The following is a 20,468-nucleotide window of genomic DNA, read 5'->3' as shown; positions in this document are numbered from 1 at the left end:
CTAGAACCCAGTTCTCCTAATTCCCTGATTAACTTGCTTTCCTTTGTATTTCTGTGAATGTTTCAGGTTCTTCCTGCCTCTCCTGCAGCTGTTTAGTTCTTGCTTTTTATTTTTTCCCTTACTTCTTTATAACTTACTGGATTTTAAAGACTTGTGTCTTCATTGTTACATAGTAAACAATGTAGAATTCAACAAGATGTTCCTAGCACCCCCACCCCACCTCCAAGTCAGCCTCATGATGTAGCCTAGACTAATAACTTGAGTGTGTATACCTGCACTATCCAATATGGTAGCCACTAGTCACACGTGGATACTGAGCACTCCAAATGTGGCCAGTTAAATTGAGGGATGCTACATATAAAAGTGTAGAATACACATCAAATTTCAGAGACTTGATACAAAAAATGTAAAAATATTTCAACAATTAAAAAATTTCAATCGTGTTGAAATACTAATATTTTAGATATATTTGGTTAGATAAAATCTACCCTGGTGGCTTAGAGGTTAAAGCATCTGCCTGGAATGCGGGAGACCCAGGTTCGATCACTGGGTCGGGAAGATCCCCTGGAGAAGGAAATGGCAACCCACTCCAGTACTCCTGCCTGGAGAATCCCATGGAGGGAGGAGCCTGGTAGGCTACAGTCCATGGGGTCGCAAAGAGTCGGACACGACTGAGTGACTTCACACCATCACAGCATTATTAATTTCAGCTTTTATAATGTAGCTATCAGAAAATTTAAAATTAAATTGTGGCTTATGATGTGGCTTGCCTTATATTCGTATTGAATAGTGCTATTCTCTACCTTTATCTTCACTGATTATTAAAAGTAAATTGGTTTAGATGATTAAAAATAAATTATTCAGTAACATTTTGATAATAAACATTTTATAATACACATATATTATCATATATACAAACTGTGTACATATTATATGTATGTGTATTAACTCCCTCAAATCTTTACAATAATCCTATGAAGTGCATTCTGTTATTATCCCAGTTTTACAGTTAACATATCCTTAGCCATAGTGAGGATATTCTCCAGATAGGAGGCAGGAGATCTGAAATTTGAGTCTGGAAGGTCTGGCCATAGAGTCCACGCTCTTGACCACTATGGTCTTTCCTCCTCCAGGAAATAGAATTGGGGTTGAAAGCAGCTAATGAAGGAAAAGGCTTCCCTGGTGGCTCAGATGGTAAAGAATCTGCCTTACAATGCAGGAGACCTGGGTTCAATCCCTGGATTGGGAAGATCTCCTGGAGATGAGAATGGCTACCCACTCCAGTATTCTTACTTGAGAAATCCTATGGACAGAGGAGCCTGGCATTCTATAGCCTATGGGGTCACAAAGACTCGGTCGGATACGACTGAGCAACGAACACTTAATGAAGGAAAAAGACTCTTGAATGTTTTCTGATTAACATCAAAGAGTTTATAGCTACTCAGACATAGAAAAGACTTGATACAGAACTAGCCCATTCTTCGGTATACCATGTTACACGTCACCTGCTTACTTAGGAGGTTAATGTGGTAAGAGAATCACTAACTGGTTGGTTAGTGAGACAATTCCAGCTCACTGACCTTGTTCCCTAAAGATTAACCCCGCCAGCCTCTTGGCACCCTCCTGGCTTCTGAGCATCAAACATGGATGGCCTGTCTTCTCAGATTCCTCCTGCCTCTCCCACAGCTGTTTACAGAAGTTGTGGCTTTGTTTAATGAAACAGATTCTAAGATCTGCATGTTTGTATCAAATTGGAGTCTCCGCAAAAGGAAATGACCCAAAACATTGAAAATCTTTTTACAAGACTCCCACCACCACACACACCTCGTTGTTCCTTTTTTATCTTCACAAAGCCTTACTTCCGAAGCTTATGCTTTGAAAATTTTTGTGGTAATTCAGTGAAGTAAAATTTCCTTAACACTGAAATGTACTTTCATCTGTGCCTGTTCAAATAGGTATTTAAAGTATTTTACGGGAAAAACCATTACAGGCTGGAAAAAATAATGTTTGTTGCTTTCCTCCATGCGCCTGCCCCCTCCCCCTGATAATTAAAATTCCTAATGTCTTGGTGGACTGCTTTTAGCTGAGCACTAGGAGAATTACAGGCTATCAATTACCTTAATTCAGGAAGCCCTTGGTTCAGTTCTACCTTGGTCACTTATTGGGTGTGTGACCTTGGATAAGTTCCTTGATTTTCTTGAAATTTTGATGTAATTTCCAGCACTAAAAGTTCTGTAAATCTGAAATGCAAATTATTTACAGTAAACTGACTTTTCTGACCAACATAGAGGCACCTCATTGGGGATTGCAAATCATTTCCTCCATGGTCCAGTGCCCACGTCAGTCTTCCCAGATTTGCATATTAACTTACCCAGACTAATTTAAATTATTCCAAGGCCCTGAGTAAAAGTAGCATGGGCCCAAGGGTTTGAGCAACAGGAATGCTTAACGAGAAGAGAAATGTGTGAAATTAAGTACTTTAGTGAGTGAAATTAGGTTTCCTGCTTCCAAGGTGCTGAGGGTAGTTCAGCATTTTATATCCAAGCTGAGCCCGCTGGACTCCTGCCCCTAGCATGTCAGTCCGATGAGTATATAGAGCCCAGGGGCTTAGAGGGTAAGGATGTTGGGCACTGGAGCCTCCTTCAGGCAACCCCTTCACTCAGGAATGTCTGGAGCCCAGAGAGCAAGGTCACTGGTAATTAATGGGGAAGACTGGCAGGGGAACAGACTGGGACATGCTGGGAAGCCTTGAGGGAAATGAGTAGCTTTTCATTCAGGCAGGTTCTAAGTAAGGCCTGCAGGCTGCTGATATGGGGCTTGACAGTTCGCGCCCATCCCTGCCTCAGGTACTTTTCAGAAGGGATTCCTCCTTCACATTCCTGTGAGACTTAACTGTCTGAACTCCTTAAATGGCCATAGCCCCTTCCTCTACATTGGGTTTCTCTACACTGTCCCCGGACCCCCAGACCACCTCCTGGGAGGCTTGTCTGTTCTTCTGGGTTACCTTCTGATTATTGAGTTGGGACTTAGGCATTCTCTTAACTCACAAGTGGGAGAATATGCTGAGAAGCCCTCAACCTTCAAGCCCTAACATCCAAACTCCAGCTCAACGGCAGGTTCTTTGCAACAGATCTGGGCCTCAGGCTCATTTAGGGTTCATTTGTTTTCCAGGCAAGGAGATGATATTAATAGATACAAAAATTTTCTAACAAAGCTCATCTTCTCCTCTGACTTTTAGTAGCTAATCATTGTTGAGCACCCTCTAGGTGCCAGGCCCTGTGCTAAGCACTTTTCCAACTCTAAAGCTTCCTTACAGCCTGGTAGGTACCTACTCTAATTATTTCCACTTTACTGATGGACAGACTCGTGTACAAAGATGATAAGTAAATTATCCAGAGTCTCAGGGAGTTCAGGACCCTCTTTTCACTGCACTGCCGCACCCCCCTCCCCAGCCCCCCACATGCTCTCTACTAGGCACAGACTTACGTCACTGTTCAGGAACTCATTCACCACTTAAAGGACAGTGTTGAGCTCTGACTGTGCCAGGGACCATTCTGGCGGCACAGCAGCCAAGAAGATGCTGTCCCTTCCCCAGCAAACATGGTCTAGTGCTGGAGACAAATGTGTCTACAAACAGTAGTGCTACAAAGTGACAGATGCTGTAATAAGAATGTCCAGGAGACTGTGTGGACACACAGGGATAAGAGTGGTCAGTATTATAGTCCTGAGACCCAACACAGTGCCTGTAATAACATACTTCTGACTGAATGAAGTAGGTGACTCCTGGCATGAGGAGTTAGCTGGGGGAAGGAGTAGGGGCGGAAGCCATGGACATGAGGGAGAATAGACTATTCTAGGAAACTGCAGGAGGCTCAGAGAAGGCAATGGCACCCCACTCCAGTACTCTTGCCTGGAAAATCTCATGGACAGAGGAGCCTGGTGGGCTGCAGTCTATGGGGTCGCTAAGAGTCAGACACAACTGAGCAACTTCACTTTTACTTTTCACTTTGATGCATTGGAGAAGGACATGGCAACCCACTCCAGTGTTCTTGCCTGGAGAACCCCAGGGACGGGGGAGCCTGGTGGGCTGCCGTCTATGGGGTCACACAGAGTCAGACACGACTGAAGTGACTTAGCAGCAGCAGCAGCAGCAGGAGGCTCAGTATGGCTTAAGGGTTGGTAGGGGTAAGGGGCTGGAGATTGGCAGCAGGGAAGGCTAGTGAAGGCCCAGTAGATCCTGAAAGGCCCTCCTTCAGGCCATGAGGGGGAGACTAGGCAGCTTGGTATCCAGGTAGTCACCCTGAGCAGCCAGATAGCTCCTCAAGGTGATAAGCGGAGCAGTAACGTGGTCTGACTTGCTGGGAGAAATTTTGGCAGTTTGGGTGAAGTAGTCTGTTTGAAATTTACCTAAATAAATGAAGAAACCATCAAAGGAATGACTTAGGTGAGAAACACAGCCCATTTTCTTTTGCAGTTTTATTCTTGGTCAAACTTACATGTATGATTCTGCAGCTAAGACTTAGCACTGCCCTCAGAGAGTTGGTAATCTGTGGTGGGTAGGGTGAGGGAGCAACTTGATCCTCACATTTTATACACATGAAAGCTGAAGTTTAGAGAGGCAGAGCCACCAAGGAGGAAGGGACACAGTCAGGCCTGGGTCTCTTGATAACCAGCCTCAAGCTCTTTCCTCCTCTTCTGTTTAAGCGTGTTTTCCTGCTTTGCTAGATGCTTACATCTCCCTCAGTTGGGCTGGGGTGTCTGTTTAAGAAAACACTGCCAGGTTTTCTGTAAGAGTTGGGTCGAGAGAGTCTTCATGTCATAATTCTCTTCCCAGATGGAGAAGTGACACGCATAGTGGAGAGGCTTCCTGCCCGCCAAGCTCCATGGCTTTCTGCAGACCACAACTGTTAGAGTCCTCTGGTGAGCATTGGTATAGCCACAGTCTCTAACTCACATGATGGATTATCAGCTCTTTCCTCTACCGCAGAGTGACTGCTAATGAGATAGGCAAGAAAGATATGTTCCTGTGGTATAAACTGATGTCAGAGATTCTCCAGGATCGATGATCTCTGGTTTATTTGGTCCTTTCCAAAGCAGGTCATCTTATAGCTCTAGAGAACACACATGTATACTAGCAAATTCGTCTCTCCTTCCTATGTCATGCTCTTGTGTCTTCCTTGATACTGTGTCGTGGTTTTCCTTCTATCTTTGCATGTGGTCTTAATCTCTTTGTGGCTTCCATCTCCTCTGCCCTTACTTTAAATCTCCTGGATTTATAATCTAGAAGTGCCTCAAAACTCTGTTGGTAATCAAGTAAAGCATCTGGAGTTCAGGAAGAATATATTTCTGATTGGGTTTGACCCTTCCGTAGAATTGTACAGCAGAAGAACAACCCACATGCCCAGTGGAGATTTGGAGAAGCAATAGGTCATTGACACACTGTGTGGCCTTTGAAAAAGGTCTTTGGGGATACCAGATATCCACATGGAGTGAGAGCTCACAGAAGATGAAAAGAGTGACAGTTTGTTTGATTACAGAAATGCTAATATTAATTGGGGCTTCCAGGTGGCACAGTGGTAAAGAATCTGCCTGCCAATGCAGGAGACGCGAGAGACACAGGTTTGATCCCTGGGTCAGGAAGATCCCCTGGAGCAGGAAATGGCAACCCACTCCAGTATTCTTGCCTGGAGAATCCCGTGGACAGAGGAGCCTGGTGAGAGACAGAGGAAAGTGTGTAGAAAAAGAAAAGAGGGGCCAGGGAGCAGTGAGTGGGGGACCGTACATGTTTAAACAGGCCAGTTAAAAAAGGGCTTCACTCAGAAAAGGATACTTTAGAACACAGACCTGAGGAGGTGAGGAAGCAAGCCATGGCACTGCTTGTGGGAAAAACTCTTAGGCAGAGGGACCAGCCTAAGTCAAGGTTCTGAGGCAGAAACAGCTTGAAGCCAGGAAGCCAGGGGGGCTAAATGAGAGCAAGGGAGGCGGGAGGTGGTGGAAGATGAGGGCGCAGAGGTGGAGGGCTGTGAGTCCATTACGGTGAAAGTGGCTCTCACGCTGGGGGAGATGGGACGGCATTGAAGAGTTTGGAGGCAAAGCAGCACAATCTGATTACATTTTCAGTAGGTCTAGCTCCTGTGCTAAGCATCTGCTGGGGCACAGGGGTGATAGGGGCAGAAGCAGGGACACCTGGACGAGGCCCCTCACCCCTAATGATCAGCCCCTCTCTCCATCTCTGCAGGAGCCAGTTGAACTTGTTAGGGTCCTAAAGTCCTGTCCAGCCCTGGTGGAGAGGGAGTCATGGTTTGGGTGTTAGTATAGCCAGTCTGTCCCAAGGACCACATTCATGAGCCCTGGGGGAAGAGAACCGTGTGCTGTGTTTCTCCTGGCAGTGCCTGGGCGTAATGTTTGAGGCTGTTTTCAATAAGAGCCTGATGCCAGTTCAGGCCTCTCCAAGTCTAGGCAGAGATCAGATCAGATTGTGGACCGTAGGGTTTGCTGCCCGAAGAGAGCAGTGAGCACCGTGCTCAGTGTGTTTCTCTCACAGGTTGTTAGTAGTAGTCGTAACGTTGAATAATTAGAGGGCTCCAGGAAGTATTTAGAGTCGAGATATTATTCGTCTTATTTTAGAGCTGCTTCCCTGGTAGCTGGCACAGTGCCTGGTATATAATATAATGCTTAATAACTAGAATGGCTTTGTGGAGGAAAAAGCTGAGAAAATGGAAACAGTGCTAACTGGAAACTTATGCATGCAAGTGCATTTGCCCCTGCGCTTACCAGGCTACCTGCTCTGTGCCCTCAATGCCACCTTCCTCCTGGCACCGTAGAGCAAGTGTCCACGCTCCTGCTAAGGACCAGCCCTCTGCTGGCCTGCTGGGGCCCATCCCCTCTTGCTACTCAGGAACTTTGCTTCTGAAGTCAGGGGTCAATCTTCAGGCCTCCTGTTACCTGATCTGTCAGCACCATTCGACATAAGTGATCAGTCTGTGGGTCTTGACACAATGACTTTGGTTGGCTTTTCGGACACCACTCTTTTACTTCAGTCTCCTTTGCTGGATAAGATTCTTCTTGTTTCCCCATCGTTTAAATATTGCTGTGCCGGAGGGCTTGGTCCTCGGTTCATCCGTTCACATTCACAGTTGAGGTATTACATATAATTTACTTTAAATAGACTGACATGCCTGAATAATGTTTCCAACCCCAGTCTCTCTGAACTTCAGCATGTATATCCAGTTTGCTACTTGACATTTCCACTTGAAGATCTAATAGATAATCTCAACTGAACTCTTGATTTCCATGTCTCTCTTCAAACTGCTCCTTCCCTGGTCTTTCCTGCCTTAGTTCAGCCACTCAGTAGTGTCCGACTCTTTGTGACCCCATGGACTGCAGCATGCCAGCTTCCCTGTCCTTCACTGTCTCTCAGAGTTTGCTCAAACTCATGTCCATTGAGTTGAGATCCCATCCAACCATCTCATCCTCTGTCACCTTCTTTTCCTCCTGCTCTCAATCTTTCCCAGCATCAGGTTCTTTTCCAGTGAGTCAACTCTTTGCATCAGGTGACCAAAGTATGGGAACTTCAGCTTCAGCGTCAGTCCTTCCAATGACTATTCAGGGTTGATTTCCTTTAGGATGGACTGGTTTGATCTCCTTGCAGTCAGTCCTAGGGACTCTCGAGAGTCTTATGCAGCACCACAGTTTGAAAGCATCAGTTCTTCTACACTCAGCCTTCTTTATGGTCCAACTCTCACATCCTTGCATGACTACTGGAAAAATCATAGCTGTGATTTGCCAGACCTTTGTCAGCAAAGTGATGTCTCTGCTTTTGAATATGCTATCTTGGTTTGTCATAGCTTTTCTTCCAAGGAGCAAGAGTCTTTTAATTTCATGGCTGCAGTTCCTGCCTTCGAGGAAATCTCTATTATACCTTACTTGAACTAAAACACTTGGAATTTTCCTTGACCACCTTCTTTCTCTTACACCCCACAGACAATCCAGTAGCAATTACTATTATTGATTTTACCTGCAAAATATAATCTACTCTACTACCTCCTCAAAATCAGCCATTTTCCATCTGAATTACTGCAGTGGCCGCCTAGCTGGTTTCCCTGTTTCTGCTCTTGTCCCAGAGTCATCTGTTCTCTACCCAGCAGCCTGCAATCCACTAGAAAATGAAGTTGTGGGATGTCACTTCTGTGGTCAGAACTATCCAGCCATTTCTAGTCATCTCAGCCACACCATGGCCTCCATGGTCTTGTGTGATTGGCCCTGCCTGTCCGTCTTCTCTGCCGTCTCTCCCTTATTTATTCTGCTGCAGCCACACTAGTTTCTCTGCTGTTCCTCAGACTTCGCCAGCTCACTCCTGAATCCAAGCCGTCAACACATACTGAACTGTCTTTCTGGAATGCTTTTCACCCAGATGCCTGCAAAGCCTGCTTTCTCTCTTCCTTCTCTGTTCATATTTCATCTCATCAAAGGGGGTAGGTGAGGGAGCTTCCTCTTACCAGCGCAACTCCTCTGATAAGATAAAATGTGAACAGAGGCCTGAAGGAGGAGAGAAAAGAAGCTAGGCAGATATTTATTCAATTTATCTTCTCAAAGAAATTTGAATACTGACTGGGTATTTGAAAATGGATTATTCATTTTCTTTTATGTTTGTAGTTCTGTTTTAGAAAAAGATCCCGATTTCTATTATCTGTCATGGTGAAGCAGTAAACTGGGGAAAAAAAGAAACTATTTTCAGATGTGGGAAATAGCACAGCACTGTGATCCTTCGTGAAGAGAAACAAGCAAGAAAAGTCACATGATAGCCCTTTCTTTTTTTTTTTTTAATTGGAGACACATTTCAATGTTCAGGGTGTAGAGAGGGATCCTAGAAGCATAGAAGCAGTCCCAATGGATTGAAGAGACAGAGATTGGAGTTCAGGAAGGTTGAAGTGGTTAGATGTTATATGGCAGGGTTCCAGAGAGAAAGGTACTATGCAGAACCAAAAACACAAAGCCAAACACAACTAGTCCAGAAATTTACATAAGTAAATTACATAAGTAAAATCCTTTTGAATGTTCCCTTAATATTAAGTCACGAATGCATAGAGTAAAACTCCATAAACAACAGCCAGAGATCTGTAAGCTGACTCATGTCTAAGGCTCAGAAATTGTTCATCCAGAGGGGAGAGATGTTTGAGTTCTGACCCTCCAGAATTGAGCACCTTTCTTGATTACTGAGGCCATTTAGTAGTGACACCAGATGTGTGTCTCTAGTACAAGGATAATCAATCCTACTGTAAAGCTTCTCCAGATCCACTCTGTGAAAGTCTGAAAAGGACCAAACTCATCTGTAAGAATTTAATAACCTGTCAGAATAAAACAAAGTATCTCTTTGAAGACAATGAAATCTAGATGCTGAACAACATAGCATGTGATGTGTCCATCATTCAATCAGAAATTACTAACTCACCAAGATACAGGGAAAAATGATCCACGGCTGGAGAAAGTTTAGTCAGTAACCCAAAAATGATAGAAATGACGAAATTAGGACTTTATAACAGTTCTTACTATAAATGCATACATTATGTTCAAGGATTTAAAGGAAAATATCAATACCACAAGGAAGGAAATGAAAGTTATAAGAGAGAACCAAGTGGAACTTAAAGGGTTGAAAACTACAATATTTGAAATGAAAAATTCATTGGTTGAGGATCAAAATCACAGATGATTTAGAAAAAAATGTCAGTGAACTTGGCAGCACATAAAGATTGGAAAAAAGTAAAAGAGAAATTTTCTTTTAGGATACACACAAAACATTTGTAAATGAAATTTTATGATACCTAGGATTTGACTCAAAATTTTACAGAGTTGGGAGAAGGGAAGTACGATGAAACAAAGATTAGCATTGATTTACTAATTGATGAAGATGAGAGACTGGCCCAAAGGGTTCATTATAATCTTCTCTTGATATTTCCAATTCTTAAAATTATTTACAATAATAGTTTGAAAAATATAATCTAGTAAGAAAAAGTAGTTGGAATTTCTCCTTAGTCTCAAATTTAACAGGAAGTAGGTCAATGAAAAATAAGCCTTCCCCTTCATAAGACTAATGGTGTCACAGTCTTGAAAATTCAGCTTTGCCTGGATGAGTAGAAGCTGGAAGCTGGGACCTCTGTAGCTAGAGATACTTCCCTCTTATTGTGATAATGCCCTGACACCCAGGAAGAGAAATATGGAACCAGGAAGACGTCATGGTAACGCATGATAGGATACCCGCTTAAGGGGAAATATGCTTGCACTCACTAGTCTTATACCTGCTGTCCAGGTGGGGTTATGAGGTGAGTGAGTGAGTGGTGCTGTACATCTTTTGTTTTATTCATAAACCCAACATGTGAGGTGTTTTTTTTTTTTTTTTTTTTTTTTTTAGAAAATGATGTCTTAATTTGGGTTGCTATAACAAAGTTGCACCGACTGAGTGTCTTATGAACAGAAATTTATTTCTCACAGTTCTGGAGGCTGTAAGCCCAAGACTGTGGTGCCAGAACGTTTCAGGTTGCAGATTGCTTGCGGTATCCTCATGTGGCAGAGTGAGGGTGAGAGCGCACTCTGGGGTCTCTTTTAAAGGACACTAATCCTATTCATGAGGGCTCCACGCTCATGACCTAAGCACCTCCCAGAGGCCCTGCTTCTAATACCATCACGTTGGAATTAGGGTCTTAACATATGAATTTGGGGGGACACGAACATTCAGACCATTGAAAGTACCTGGTGTTAAAGTGCTTAATTTAGTTAAATTGGAGGTGGGGGTGTTATACTAGGGAGAGTGAGGATAGACTCTGAACTGTGGAAGGCCACAGAACTCACTCTACAACAGGCTTCACTGTTCCTTTGCAACTTGAGTGCCGGCGAGTCCACTAAGGAACTTGCCAGTTGATTAAAAGCTCCTGGGAAGCATGGCATGCTTTCCTGCTTCTGCCCTTTGGGTCAAACCATTCTTCTCCTCATTACCTTGTTATGACTGAGAGGTGCAGCTTAAAGGCCGTATTCCAAGTTGTTCCCAGCTTGGGGGTCTATAGGATCTTCTTCAGTGGTTCATCTCTTGTACTCCTAGGCCAGAAGGGTTGAACCAGAGGCACTGTGCAGTCGTGTGATTAGCATGGGGCAGGTATTAGGCTGTCTTTTCAAGTATTTGTTCTTCTGTGGATTTGTTGATTGGTAGTGCAGACACTTTGACCCTGAATATGTTTTGACTCAATGTTTGTGAATATAAACATGACGAATGCTAAGCCAATATTGAGTTGTTGTTAAGAAAGGCAATTGGGGCGGGCGGGGTAGGGGGGTGGTGGCGAATATCATTGCTGCCGCCGCTGCTGCTGCTGCTGCTGCTGCGTCGATTCAGTCATGTCCGACTCTGTGAGACCCCATGGACTGTAGCCCACCAGGCTCCCCCGTCCCTGGGATTCTCCAGGCAAGAGCACTGGAGTGGGTTGCCATTTCCTTCTCCAGTGCATGAAAGTGAAAAGTGAAAGTGAAGTTGCTCAGTTGTGTCCAACTCTTAGTGACCCCATGGACTGTGGGTAGGGGGGTGGTGGCGAATAACATTGCTGCTGCTGCTGCTAAGTTGATTCAGTCGTGTCTGACTCTGAGACCCCATGGACTGTAGCCCACCAGGCTCCTCCGTCCATGAGGTTTTCCAGGCAAGAGTACTGGAGTGGATTGCCATTGCCTTCTCTGGGTGAATATCATTAGGACAGTTTAATTAATTGGTCTAATCTTGATACTGCATAAATTTTTTGTCTTTTTTCGGTTTAGTTTTACTCAAAACATTCTTATAAAATTCAAATCTTTTTGATGTAAATCTTATAATTTATTGATCAAGTTTTGGTTATATACAATACCACTGGTTGTAACTTTTGCAAATTTTCATTGTTTCTTACAAAGTCTGATTTCTTTTTTTTTTTTTTTACCAATCAATTCAGTGTTAGAAAAATCTGTAACACACTTGACCATGTACAGTTTTAGCCATTGTCTGTTTTATTTTATCTTGCTTATTTCTACTAGTAATAGTTCTTGTGAATTAGGGAAAGGAGATACCCTGTCTTGGCTAGTCATTGAGATACCTGGGAATAATTTCCTTGGCAATATTAGTGGCAGACCTTGGCAGCACAAAATATCACCACAAAGAGGAATTTCACAGCTTCATTATGTTCATTAGCACGGATAATGAGAATATGTTAGTCCCAGAACTTTTTAGATTTTTATGTTATGGGTATTTTACTATGTATCAGTATTCAGTGGTAACAAAAAGTATCTTTTAAGCTATGCACTCATACTTTTTTCCTAAGGCTACTAGTGTTAGTTGCTCAGTCATGCCTGACTCTTTGGGACCCCATGGACTGTAATCCAGCAGGCTTCTCTGTCCGTGGAATTCTCCAGGCAAGAATACTGGAATGGGTAGCCATTCCCTTCTCTAGGGGCTCATCCTGATTCAGGGAATGAACACAGGTCTCCTTCACTGCAAGCAGATTCTTTGCCATCTGAGCCGTTAGGCTTCTAGTAGACTATATTTAAATGAGTAAGACCACATGTCCCCCTCCCCACCACACAGACACTTTATAGTCACTTTCATTACACATATAATAAAAAGTATGGAATGAATTCCCTCCAAACAAATCCTTTCAAAACTGGGATTTATATTGCAGGTCTGTGCACCTTTTATACCAGCACAGACAGAAGTTGACTTTGACTTCCGTGCTGGTCATCTCCTCACCATTTTGTCTGTCAAGAGTGCACTCAAGAGAAGAGCTTCTGAAGTCAGAGTTTAATTAGGGCCTAAAATAACTAGAGGAGGAGAGAGTAAAAGACAGAGTGACTTGCTTACCTAAGACCCACTTCATGATGAGCATTTCTGTCCAGGAGAACTGTGTAGTTTTCACTCTGAAGATCTGTTTTGGGTAGTCTGTGAAGGTTTCATTGGGCAGGGTTTTCACGCCTTCAAAGCGGTCTGATGCATTCACAACTAACAATCCCAAGAAGATTGTGAAGGAAACTGCATGGGCTACAAATTTCATGAAAGGGCTCCTCAGTGTTCGTCCTAGCTGGAAACAAAATGTGTATAAGACACGTTAATCTGGCAGCTGCAGGCAGGCGCAGGGCTCTCTTTAAAAGGCATTTGCTGAAAGTTGAACCAGAGAATTCTTCATTTTGGACAGAAGCTGCTCACCAAACCCAGACATTTTCTAGAGGTTTTATGTGAGAGGCTGCTTGACTGAATCCATTTTCTGATGACTTTAATATTTCCTGTTTAGAAAATTGAATGGGAGTGGTAAGAGAAAGGAGTGGCACACACTGATGTGACATCATGTTACAGTCTGACTGCACAGCTACCTACAACCACAGGGATAAGAATTTTATGCTTTTTAAATCGAGAAAAAAAAAATCTGTTTCAATAGAGTTCAGAATTTTTTTTTTTTTAATTACACTTTGGATATGCTTTGTTGCTCTTTGGTCTATTTTCTTGGATTTTAGGTGAGATGATTTATTTTCAGCATTTCTTCTATCCTGGTAAATTTATTTAAAGCTGTATAGTTTCTGCTAGGTTCTGCTTTAGCCATGTTCTATACATTTTGACTTTTAGCATTTTTCTTGATACTCAATTATAAATATTTTATAATTTCCCTTTTGGTTTCAAGTCAGAGGTTAGTTTTTAGACACACAGGACGTTCCCCCCTTGCTTTAAAAAATCCTAATTTTATCTCAGTATGTTCAGATCATAGCCTCTATTATACTACTCTACAACTTACTGAGATTTTCTTTGTGGCCGAGAACGTATTTAATTTGTGCAGTTCCATGTGAACCTGAAGTAATCCAAAAGATGCCTTGTTAGGGAGCAGGTATTGGTCACATCTTCTTATCCGTGGCTTGCCATGCAAAGGCCACTTGGATCTCTGAGATGTAACTCGAGGGCTGCATAAGGGGTCTTTGCTGACTCTCGTGAATGAATTCACTTGGGTCTCTTCCGGGTCACTGCTGTTACCCTCACCTAATCTGACGCCTCAGCCAGGTGTACTAAGACAAGAGCAAAGAGGAGGACCTTTTCTGGAACACAGTTCCTTCTCCGGGCAAACGTTCAGTTATAGTCAGTTACCAATTAATGTTCATGTTCTGCTTCATTCAGGAGTCCCAGAGTGAAATGTCAGCCAGCATATAGAGTATTGGTTCAGCAGAAGATCAACTGTAGGGTTTCTCCTGGTGAAACTTCCCTAACTATGACTATATTCAGTATAACATTTATAAATCAGATGGCTTGATAGTGTTTTTCAATATGCTTCAGTGTGATAATCATCCACTTTAACAGTGCTAGTTATTATTGTAACATTCTAATGCTGTAGAACCCATCTGTTGAAATTAAAAATGATAGTTTTTAAAAAAATCATTTTTAAAAAAACTGCGTTTTAAGTGTGAACATTGGAAATCCCTACTTGTGCTGGAAAGGACTTGTTTGGAATCGCCTGTCTTATCAGATTGTCATATGGCACTAGAATAACTTCAGAAGTGGACAGAGAGGTTTACCTGAGAACCATGAGGCCCACAAACATCCTACGCATGACATTTTTCTGTAAAGTTTAACCTTGTTATTTACAAGGTACGGACTGTAGACAATTTTTAGCCATAGGTAGATGTACTAAATTCAGGATGCAGAGATTAAATATAAGGACAAATAAAATACCTCATATAAATTCAGTGGAAAAAAAAGGAATCTAATCATGTTTCATGTTGACTTATGAATGTGATGTCAAAAACCTACTTTGAGTTTTTCAGCATTTTATCTGACTGAGTTGGCATTTTGGAGCCCATTTCCCAGCCAACAAGCTGTACACAGGAGACGTTCTTACATAGTCACTGCATGGCTTCCTGTCCCTGTGCCTTGGCTGGGGTAGTGGAGAGAGGGGAGGGAAGTTGGAGAATGACTGCAAGTGGGGAAAGGAAGGGTTGAGAGGGCAAGGGATACCAGGTTTGCATGTCCCAGCAGAGTCCCAGAGATGCCAGACAAAGGTGGAGAAGACGGAGATAGACACAGCTGTTAAAAGGATTGACAGCCATGTTTCCCTACTCCCAAATCACTGGGCTCTAAGTAACATCTCCCGATGACTACCTGGATGAGGACATGGGGACACCTCTCCATCTTCTCATCGAGGCAGGTACCTGACTGCAGGGATCTGCCACGCAGGTGCACCATTGCTGGCCCTGGCATTCCCCACAGGAGCTGCTTTGAGAAATTTAATGTTCTCTTTGTCCCCTCATTCAAATAGTTGTCTTCTGGCAGAAAATGCACCTGTCAGAGTTACTGTATTTATTGCAGACCATAAGGAAAACCCCTGACAAGGCCTTTCGGTGTTGTGGAAGGTTACCCTGAACTCAGTCCCACTTGATTTAAGCCATAGGGAGGAAAAGCGAGGTTAGTAATTGAAGCATTTTTCCTATTTTTCTTCTGGTCTTGAAAGCATCTTTTTAATAGGTAAACATTATAAAGGTCAGATGAGATCAAATCATTTCAGTGATTTCCTTTTTCTATTTTTGGTGACATTTCCTATTTGTCTCAATTTTTTGAAGCAAATTATGCTTGGGGGAAATTTGCTCCTTTCACAAGGCCACCAGGTGAACCAAAATAAAGGAGAAAAGTGCTGCTCTTAGTTGTGGAGTCATTAAAGCTGGGTCAGATGACAGTGTTAGGTGTAAAAAGAGGTGGAAGAGCTTCAGAAGACATGGGCCTTGGTGTGCTCTGCGAGAAGAGCACAGCTGGTGAGTCTGAAACGTGGGCTCAGGCAGCCGCATCATTACTTGGCCCTGATGAGCTGACAACGTATCAGGAAACCCAAGCTTGCAGCCCTAAGTCTCTGGCTCACCCCAGACTTTCTGGGTGCTATTCTTTTACTCTGGGAAACAGATAAATATGAGAATAACTGAGTAGTTCTCCAGAATTAGCTCCAAATGAACTTCATTCTCCAGCCCTCAGGGTGGGCACCTGCTTTTACTTGTCGACACCCCTCTGTGTTTAGTGGCACTGGGCTCTTGGCCCACAAGTGGAAGCACTTAATGGGGACCTCGCAGCCACAAGCCCAGGAGGCAGGCCATGACTGCAGGAGAGCGTGCAGAGACTGTTGCCAGCATCTCTCCTCACTCAGAACCCCCAGTCTTTCTCATCAAATGCCATCCTCACTCGCTGCCTGCTGCTCGTGGCCACAAGCAAGGGCTTAGTGTACAAGCTGTGCAAAGCTGAATCAGCTGAAGCAGACTTTGGATCAAGCATTTTCAAAAAGAAACATACAAGGCTGGAGTGGGTCTCAAATTTTTGAATGACCTTAACTAAATTTGTGGCATATTATTCAGAATGCTCCCTCAAAAATTCTTTTTAAAAATCTCTAACCCAGGGCTCAGGAATCTTCTTTCTTTGAAGCGGGGAGTGTATGTTCACTCAGCACATGGTGTCTCTGATCATTGTGTTTTCACATTATCATATGATTCTACTCTGTCCTGGGGGCTGAAGAGGTGCTGAGTAATAGTGGGTTATAAAGGTAGGGCTTCTAAGGAAAGAAGAGGAATGAGTAGTTAATCACATGGTGATTTTGACTCCTCCCTCCTAGAAAAGCCCTGCTAACTATAAAGCTCTGAATCAGATTCATTCCAAGGTCAGTAGTTAGCAGCTAAGATCTTTACATCCAGCACTGAAGGCTGTAATGCTGCCGATGTAACTGGGTGATTGGCAATGCTGGGATGTGTATGTATACATGGACAGTGGCTAGGGTCAGGTCTCTGCAGCAGAGACCCTGGATTTAAATCACAGCTCTATGGTTTTTGGCAAGTTTCTTAATCCCTTTGTGTCTCAGTGAATGCACCTGTAAGATGGGGATAAAATAGTACTTATTGCATAGAGTTGATGTAGGGAATGAATTATTTAACATGTGCAGTGATGCACAGCTACTGGCCTCTAGGATATACTCAGTATGTGGCACTCAAGAGCTTTAGGCAGTTCTCCTAAGGGGAAACTTAAAATTGACTGACTAAGAGAAAAAAAAAGACCAAAAAAGAAAAAATCGACTGACTCTTGAAAAGCTTGTGTGCAAGGATTCACAAAGGGAGAAAGGGAGACCTCTATAGCGTCCTTATGTATTTATGTTATGAGCCCTTTGGGGGACTATCTATGGACAAGTTGATGATGGACACTGCAGGTGATGGAGCTAAAACAAGCTGTAAGAGTTGGGTCTTCCCTTCAAAGTGGCTGATTTTCTAGTGGAGATAGAAACAAGCAAAACCCTGGTAGGAAATGGGTGGAGAGATGGGGAGAGAATTTTGCAGGGCTCAGACTTGGCTAAGGATGAGGTGGTCAGCCCTCTGGTACTCGTAAGTCCTCTTCCAGCAGGGTGACATGTGATGGACCCTCTGTCTGGATTTGAGGGCAGCAGCTATTGGAACAGAAGAGCAGAAAATGCTCTATTTCCTGGCCCAGATTTCCCCTCTGTGGCAATGCTTTAGACATTGCATTAGGGTTTTTATTTAATTGTGTGTCACTCCAGTATTCTGGCCTGGAGAATTCCATGGACTGTATTAGTCAATGGGGTCGCAAAGAGTCAGACGCAACTAAACGCCTTTCACTTCATTTTCTGCTCTCTGGTAGCTACAGATGAGGAGGATACAAAGACCTGTGGAGGCACTGTCCTCTCTCTGTCTTGTCTCTGGACGACATTATAGCTTTGTCAAGGCTGGGCAGTCTCTCATGCCTTTCTCACTAGATGATTTTGTTGGGATGAGGCTAAGGAGGTTTAGGGCAGTGATTAACATTTTTAACATTTCTACATGCAAGAGTTATGAACTGTTAGATTGCACAGTGCAAAGACATCAGGTAGGAATCTAAAGTTGTTTACAGCTCTCGCTGCCCAAGTCTGGGTACTAATTTATAAGGACAGCTGGACCACAAAGCTTAACAGGTAACAGAGGTAGACAGCTTCTCCCCCTGTACTTGTATAACTAGAATTTGTGCAGTCCCTCAGCGCTCCCGTTGCGGACTTCTCCCATCTACCTGCTGCTGAGAGACTGTTTGAGCCCTTGAAGATGATGGTTATTTTCTCAGCTCTCAGATTTTAACAGGCAGACAACCTAAATTAAGAATCAGAATGGGAAATCAAAGGATGGAAAACAGTGCAATCAGTCATAAAAGCCCTTTGGCATGGCAGCCCTTGTTTAGGGGATAAAGAGCTCTCTGGGAAGAGATTTACTTGAGAGCATCCATGTGAACAAGAACTCACCAACTCTTCAGTGGTGAAACGATGGAAAATCACTGTTCTCTTTATTGACCCTGACAAACCAGTGCCGTGCTCCAGACCTGTAGCTATTACCGTATGTACATGTCTGTGACTTGGTTACCCTCTTTAGTCTTCGTGTTAGTAAGCTCAACTCCTGTTGACACTCTATACCTATATCATCTCCTTATTCAGCTGTCTTTTTAGGGACCCTCAGAAACTTACCCAAAACTATACTGGACAGCCTTGGGAATTCACTAGGAAAGATATGATGAGGTTATTCTGGCAGGCTCAGAAATTTGGTCCCTGATAGTTGTTAAATTTGGACAGCAACTATTAGGAAGTAAATGCACCATTAAGTTGGAAACAGAAATCCCAACATTTGCTAGACGTGGATGGACATTAGCAGATTGATGAGGCTTAGCAGTGACATTTTATGAATACATTTATAAAAGCATCAAAAGTCTAATTTCTTTGAGGGAGGTATAGTAAAGCTCTTAGCACATGGAATTGCTAGCTGGCTTTTCTATAGAATTACTGGACAGATATAAAGGCACCACCCGTGGGTGGAGAGACACCAGCACCTTAACAGAGTTCCTCACCGTGCTGCTCCTCTTGGGGACCAGGGGCCTTTAGAGAGGGCTGGTTTCTCTACACAGAAGATGTGACTTCTCTGTAATCCTCAGAAATCTAATGTCTCTCCCAAACTTGGAAAGACTTCTTTCTAAATGGTAAAAGAAAAGATTAAAATATCTTGACTGTTTTATCTGTCCTTTGGCTGCCTCAGAGTGAGTTTGACAAGTTCTTTAATGAGGAATCTTTCCTTGGAATGAGCAGTGCCACCAAAAATTATCTCATGCTGTGGAATAATGCTTGTCACTTAGCTATGAACACACCCTCCACTGCACTGAGCTCAGAGTTGGAGCCCAGAAAGTGCAAAGAAACCACAAGTGGCTTAATGGCAACCTCATGTTTATCTCAAGTGCTGTTTTTTGTTTTTGTCTTGTTGGACATTTCAGGAACACAAAATGTTGATCAGACAAGTATCTGAAGAGAGGAGAGGAGGCTCCAGCCATGGGGCCAAACTTTGCTGTAATCATTACTTCTAAAATATTCCAGAAGACTGCTATAGAACCCCTGTGTTCTGTAGTGACATCTGTCTCTTGAATTTACTGGGTTACTGGGTCCACAGAAAGTCCAGGATTTCTCCTACTTCCACCATCCTCCCCTTTTTTCAGCATCACATCTGCATATTATTGACTAGGATTCTTCTCAGATCTACTGAAAATGTAAAAAATATAGTCATCAGCTGGCAGATCATCTCTTTCTGAATGTTTCTGCAGATTGGTCGAGGCAAGCCAGTTTGCTGGTGTTGCTTAGTCCTAGTTCCCTGGAAACTGTCACATGTAGTTTAATGACAAAAGTCAACGTAGGCAGTGTTTGGCTGTAATTTTAATGACTGATGTCCTAGAATTAGTTGGGGGCTTACGGAATGTAAAGGCAAAGTCCCCATCCATCTCTGGATGAAGGCAGTGATCTAACTTGCAGTACAGACTAGATAATACCAATATGAAAACAAGTGCCAAAAATCAGTGACCAGTGCTGATCCAGTTTCAAATCTGGCTAGTCTTTTTTCATTCACTGTGCTTTTCCCAGCTCATGATAAAGGACAGGAAAGATTGTTTTCCCAGCTGTATGTATCATTTGGGGAATACTGCTATAGCAATCTGTGCCATGGTAGAGGTGCAGGCATAGAAACCAAATCCTCACTAGATATAAGATTGGACACCACAAATATTCAGTATGAGGACTTTTGTTTTTAATACTATTCTACAGGAGAAGGAGTCTGAGTCCTGATTATATTCTCTGATACCCCTCCTACTCTAAGGCAGTCACTCCATTGCCCCCCTTTTTAGGCGGCCTCATTAGCAGACCTGAAGCCTTAGGCCCATTTTCCTGGCATGAATTTTCTCATGGTGGAGTTGACAAGAGGATCCATTCACTGGTGACACTTTTATTAACTGCATTAGCTGACCAGATTCCCCGTGGAACTAATCTCCCTGTAGTCATATTTCTACCGAATGTTGATTACCTAAGCGCTTAGTTCTTTTTGTAATAAATCACAGAGCTTTGGAACCTCTGATGACCATGTAACCCATGAAACATATTTCAGAGTTTCTGCATGATTCG

At 43.1% G+C, this 20,468-nt stretch overlaps 1 protein-coding gene across 1 annotated transcript in view; it reads right to left on the bottom strand.

Moving 5' to 3' along the window:
• Positions 1-20,468, bottom strand: part of TRPC7 (transient receptor potential cation channel subfamily C member 7) — a 142,388-nt gene that overhangs the window by 44,997 nt on the left and 76,923 nt on the right. The window contains exon 5 of the mRNA XM_040241561.1: positions 12,863-13,079. Within this exon, the coding sequence (XP_040097495.1) occupies positions 12,863-13,079 (217 nt within the window). The remainder of the gene's footprint in view (positions 1-12,862; positions 13,080-20,468) is intronic.

This window comes from Oryx dammah, unplaced genomic scaffold, assembly GCF_014754425.2.
Source record: "Oryx dammah isolate SB20612 unplaced genomic scaffold, SCBI_Odam_1.1 HiC_scaffold_5, whole genome shotgun sequence".
NCBI classification, from domain to species: Eukaryota; Metazoa; Chordata; class Mammalia; order Artiodactyla; family Bovidae; genus Oryx; species Oryx dammah.
Note: the sequence above shows the minus strand (reverse complement) of the source record. Positions and strands in the feature narration are given on the sequence as shown.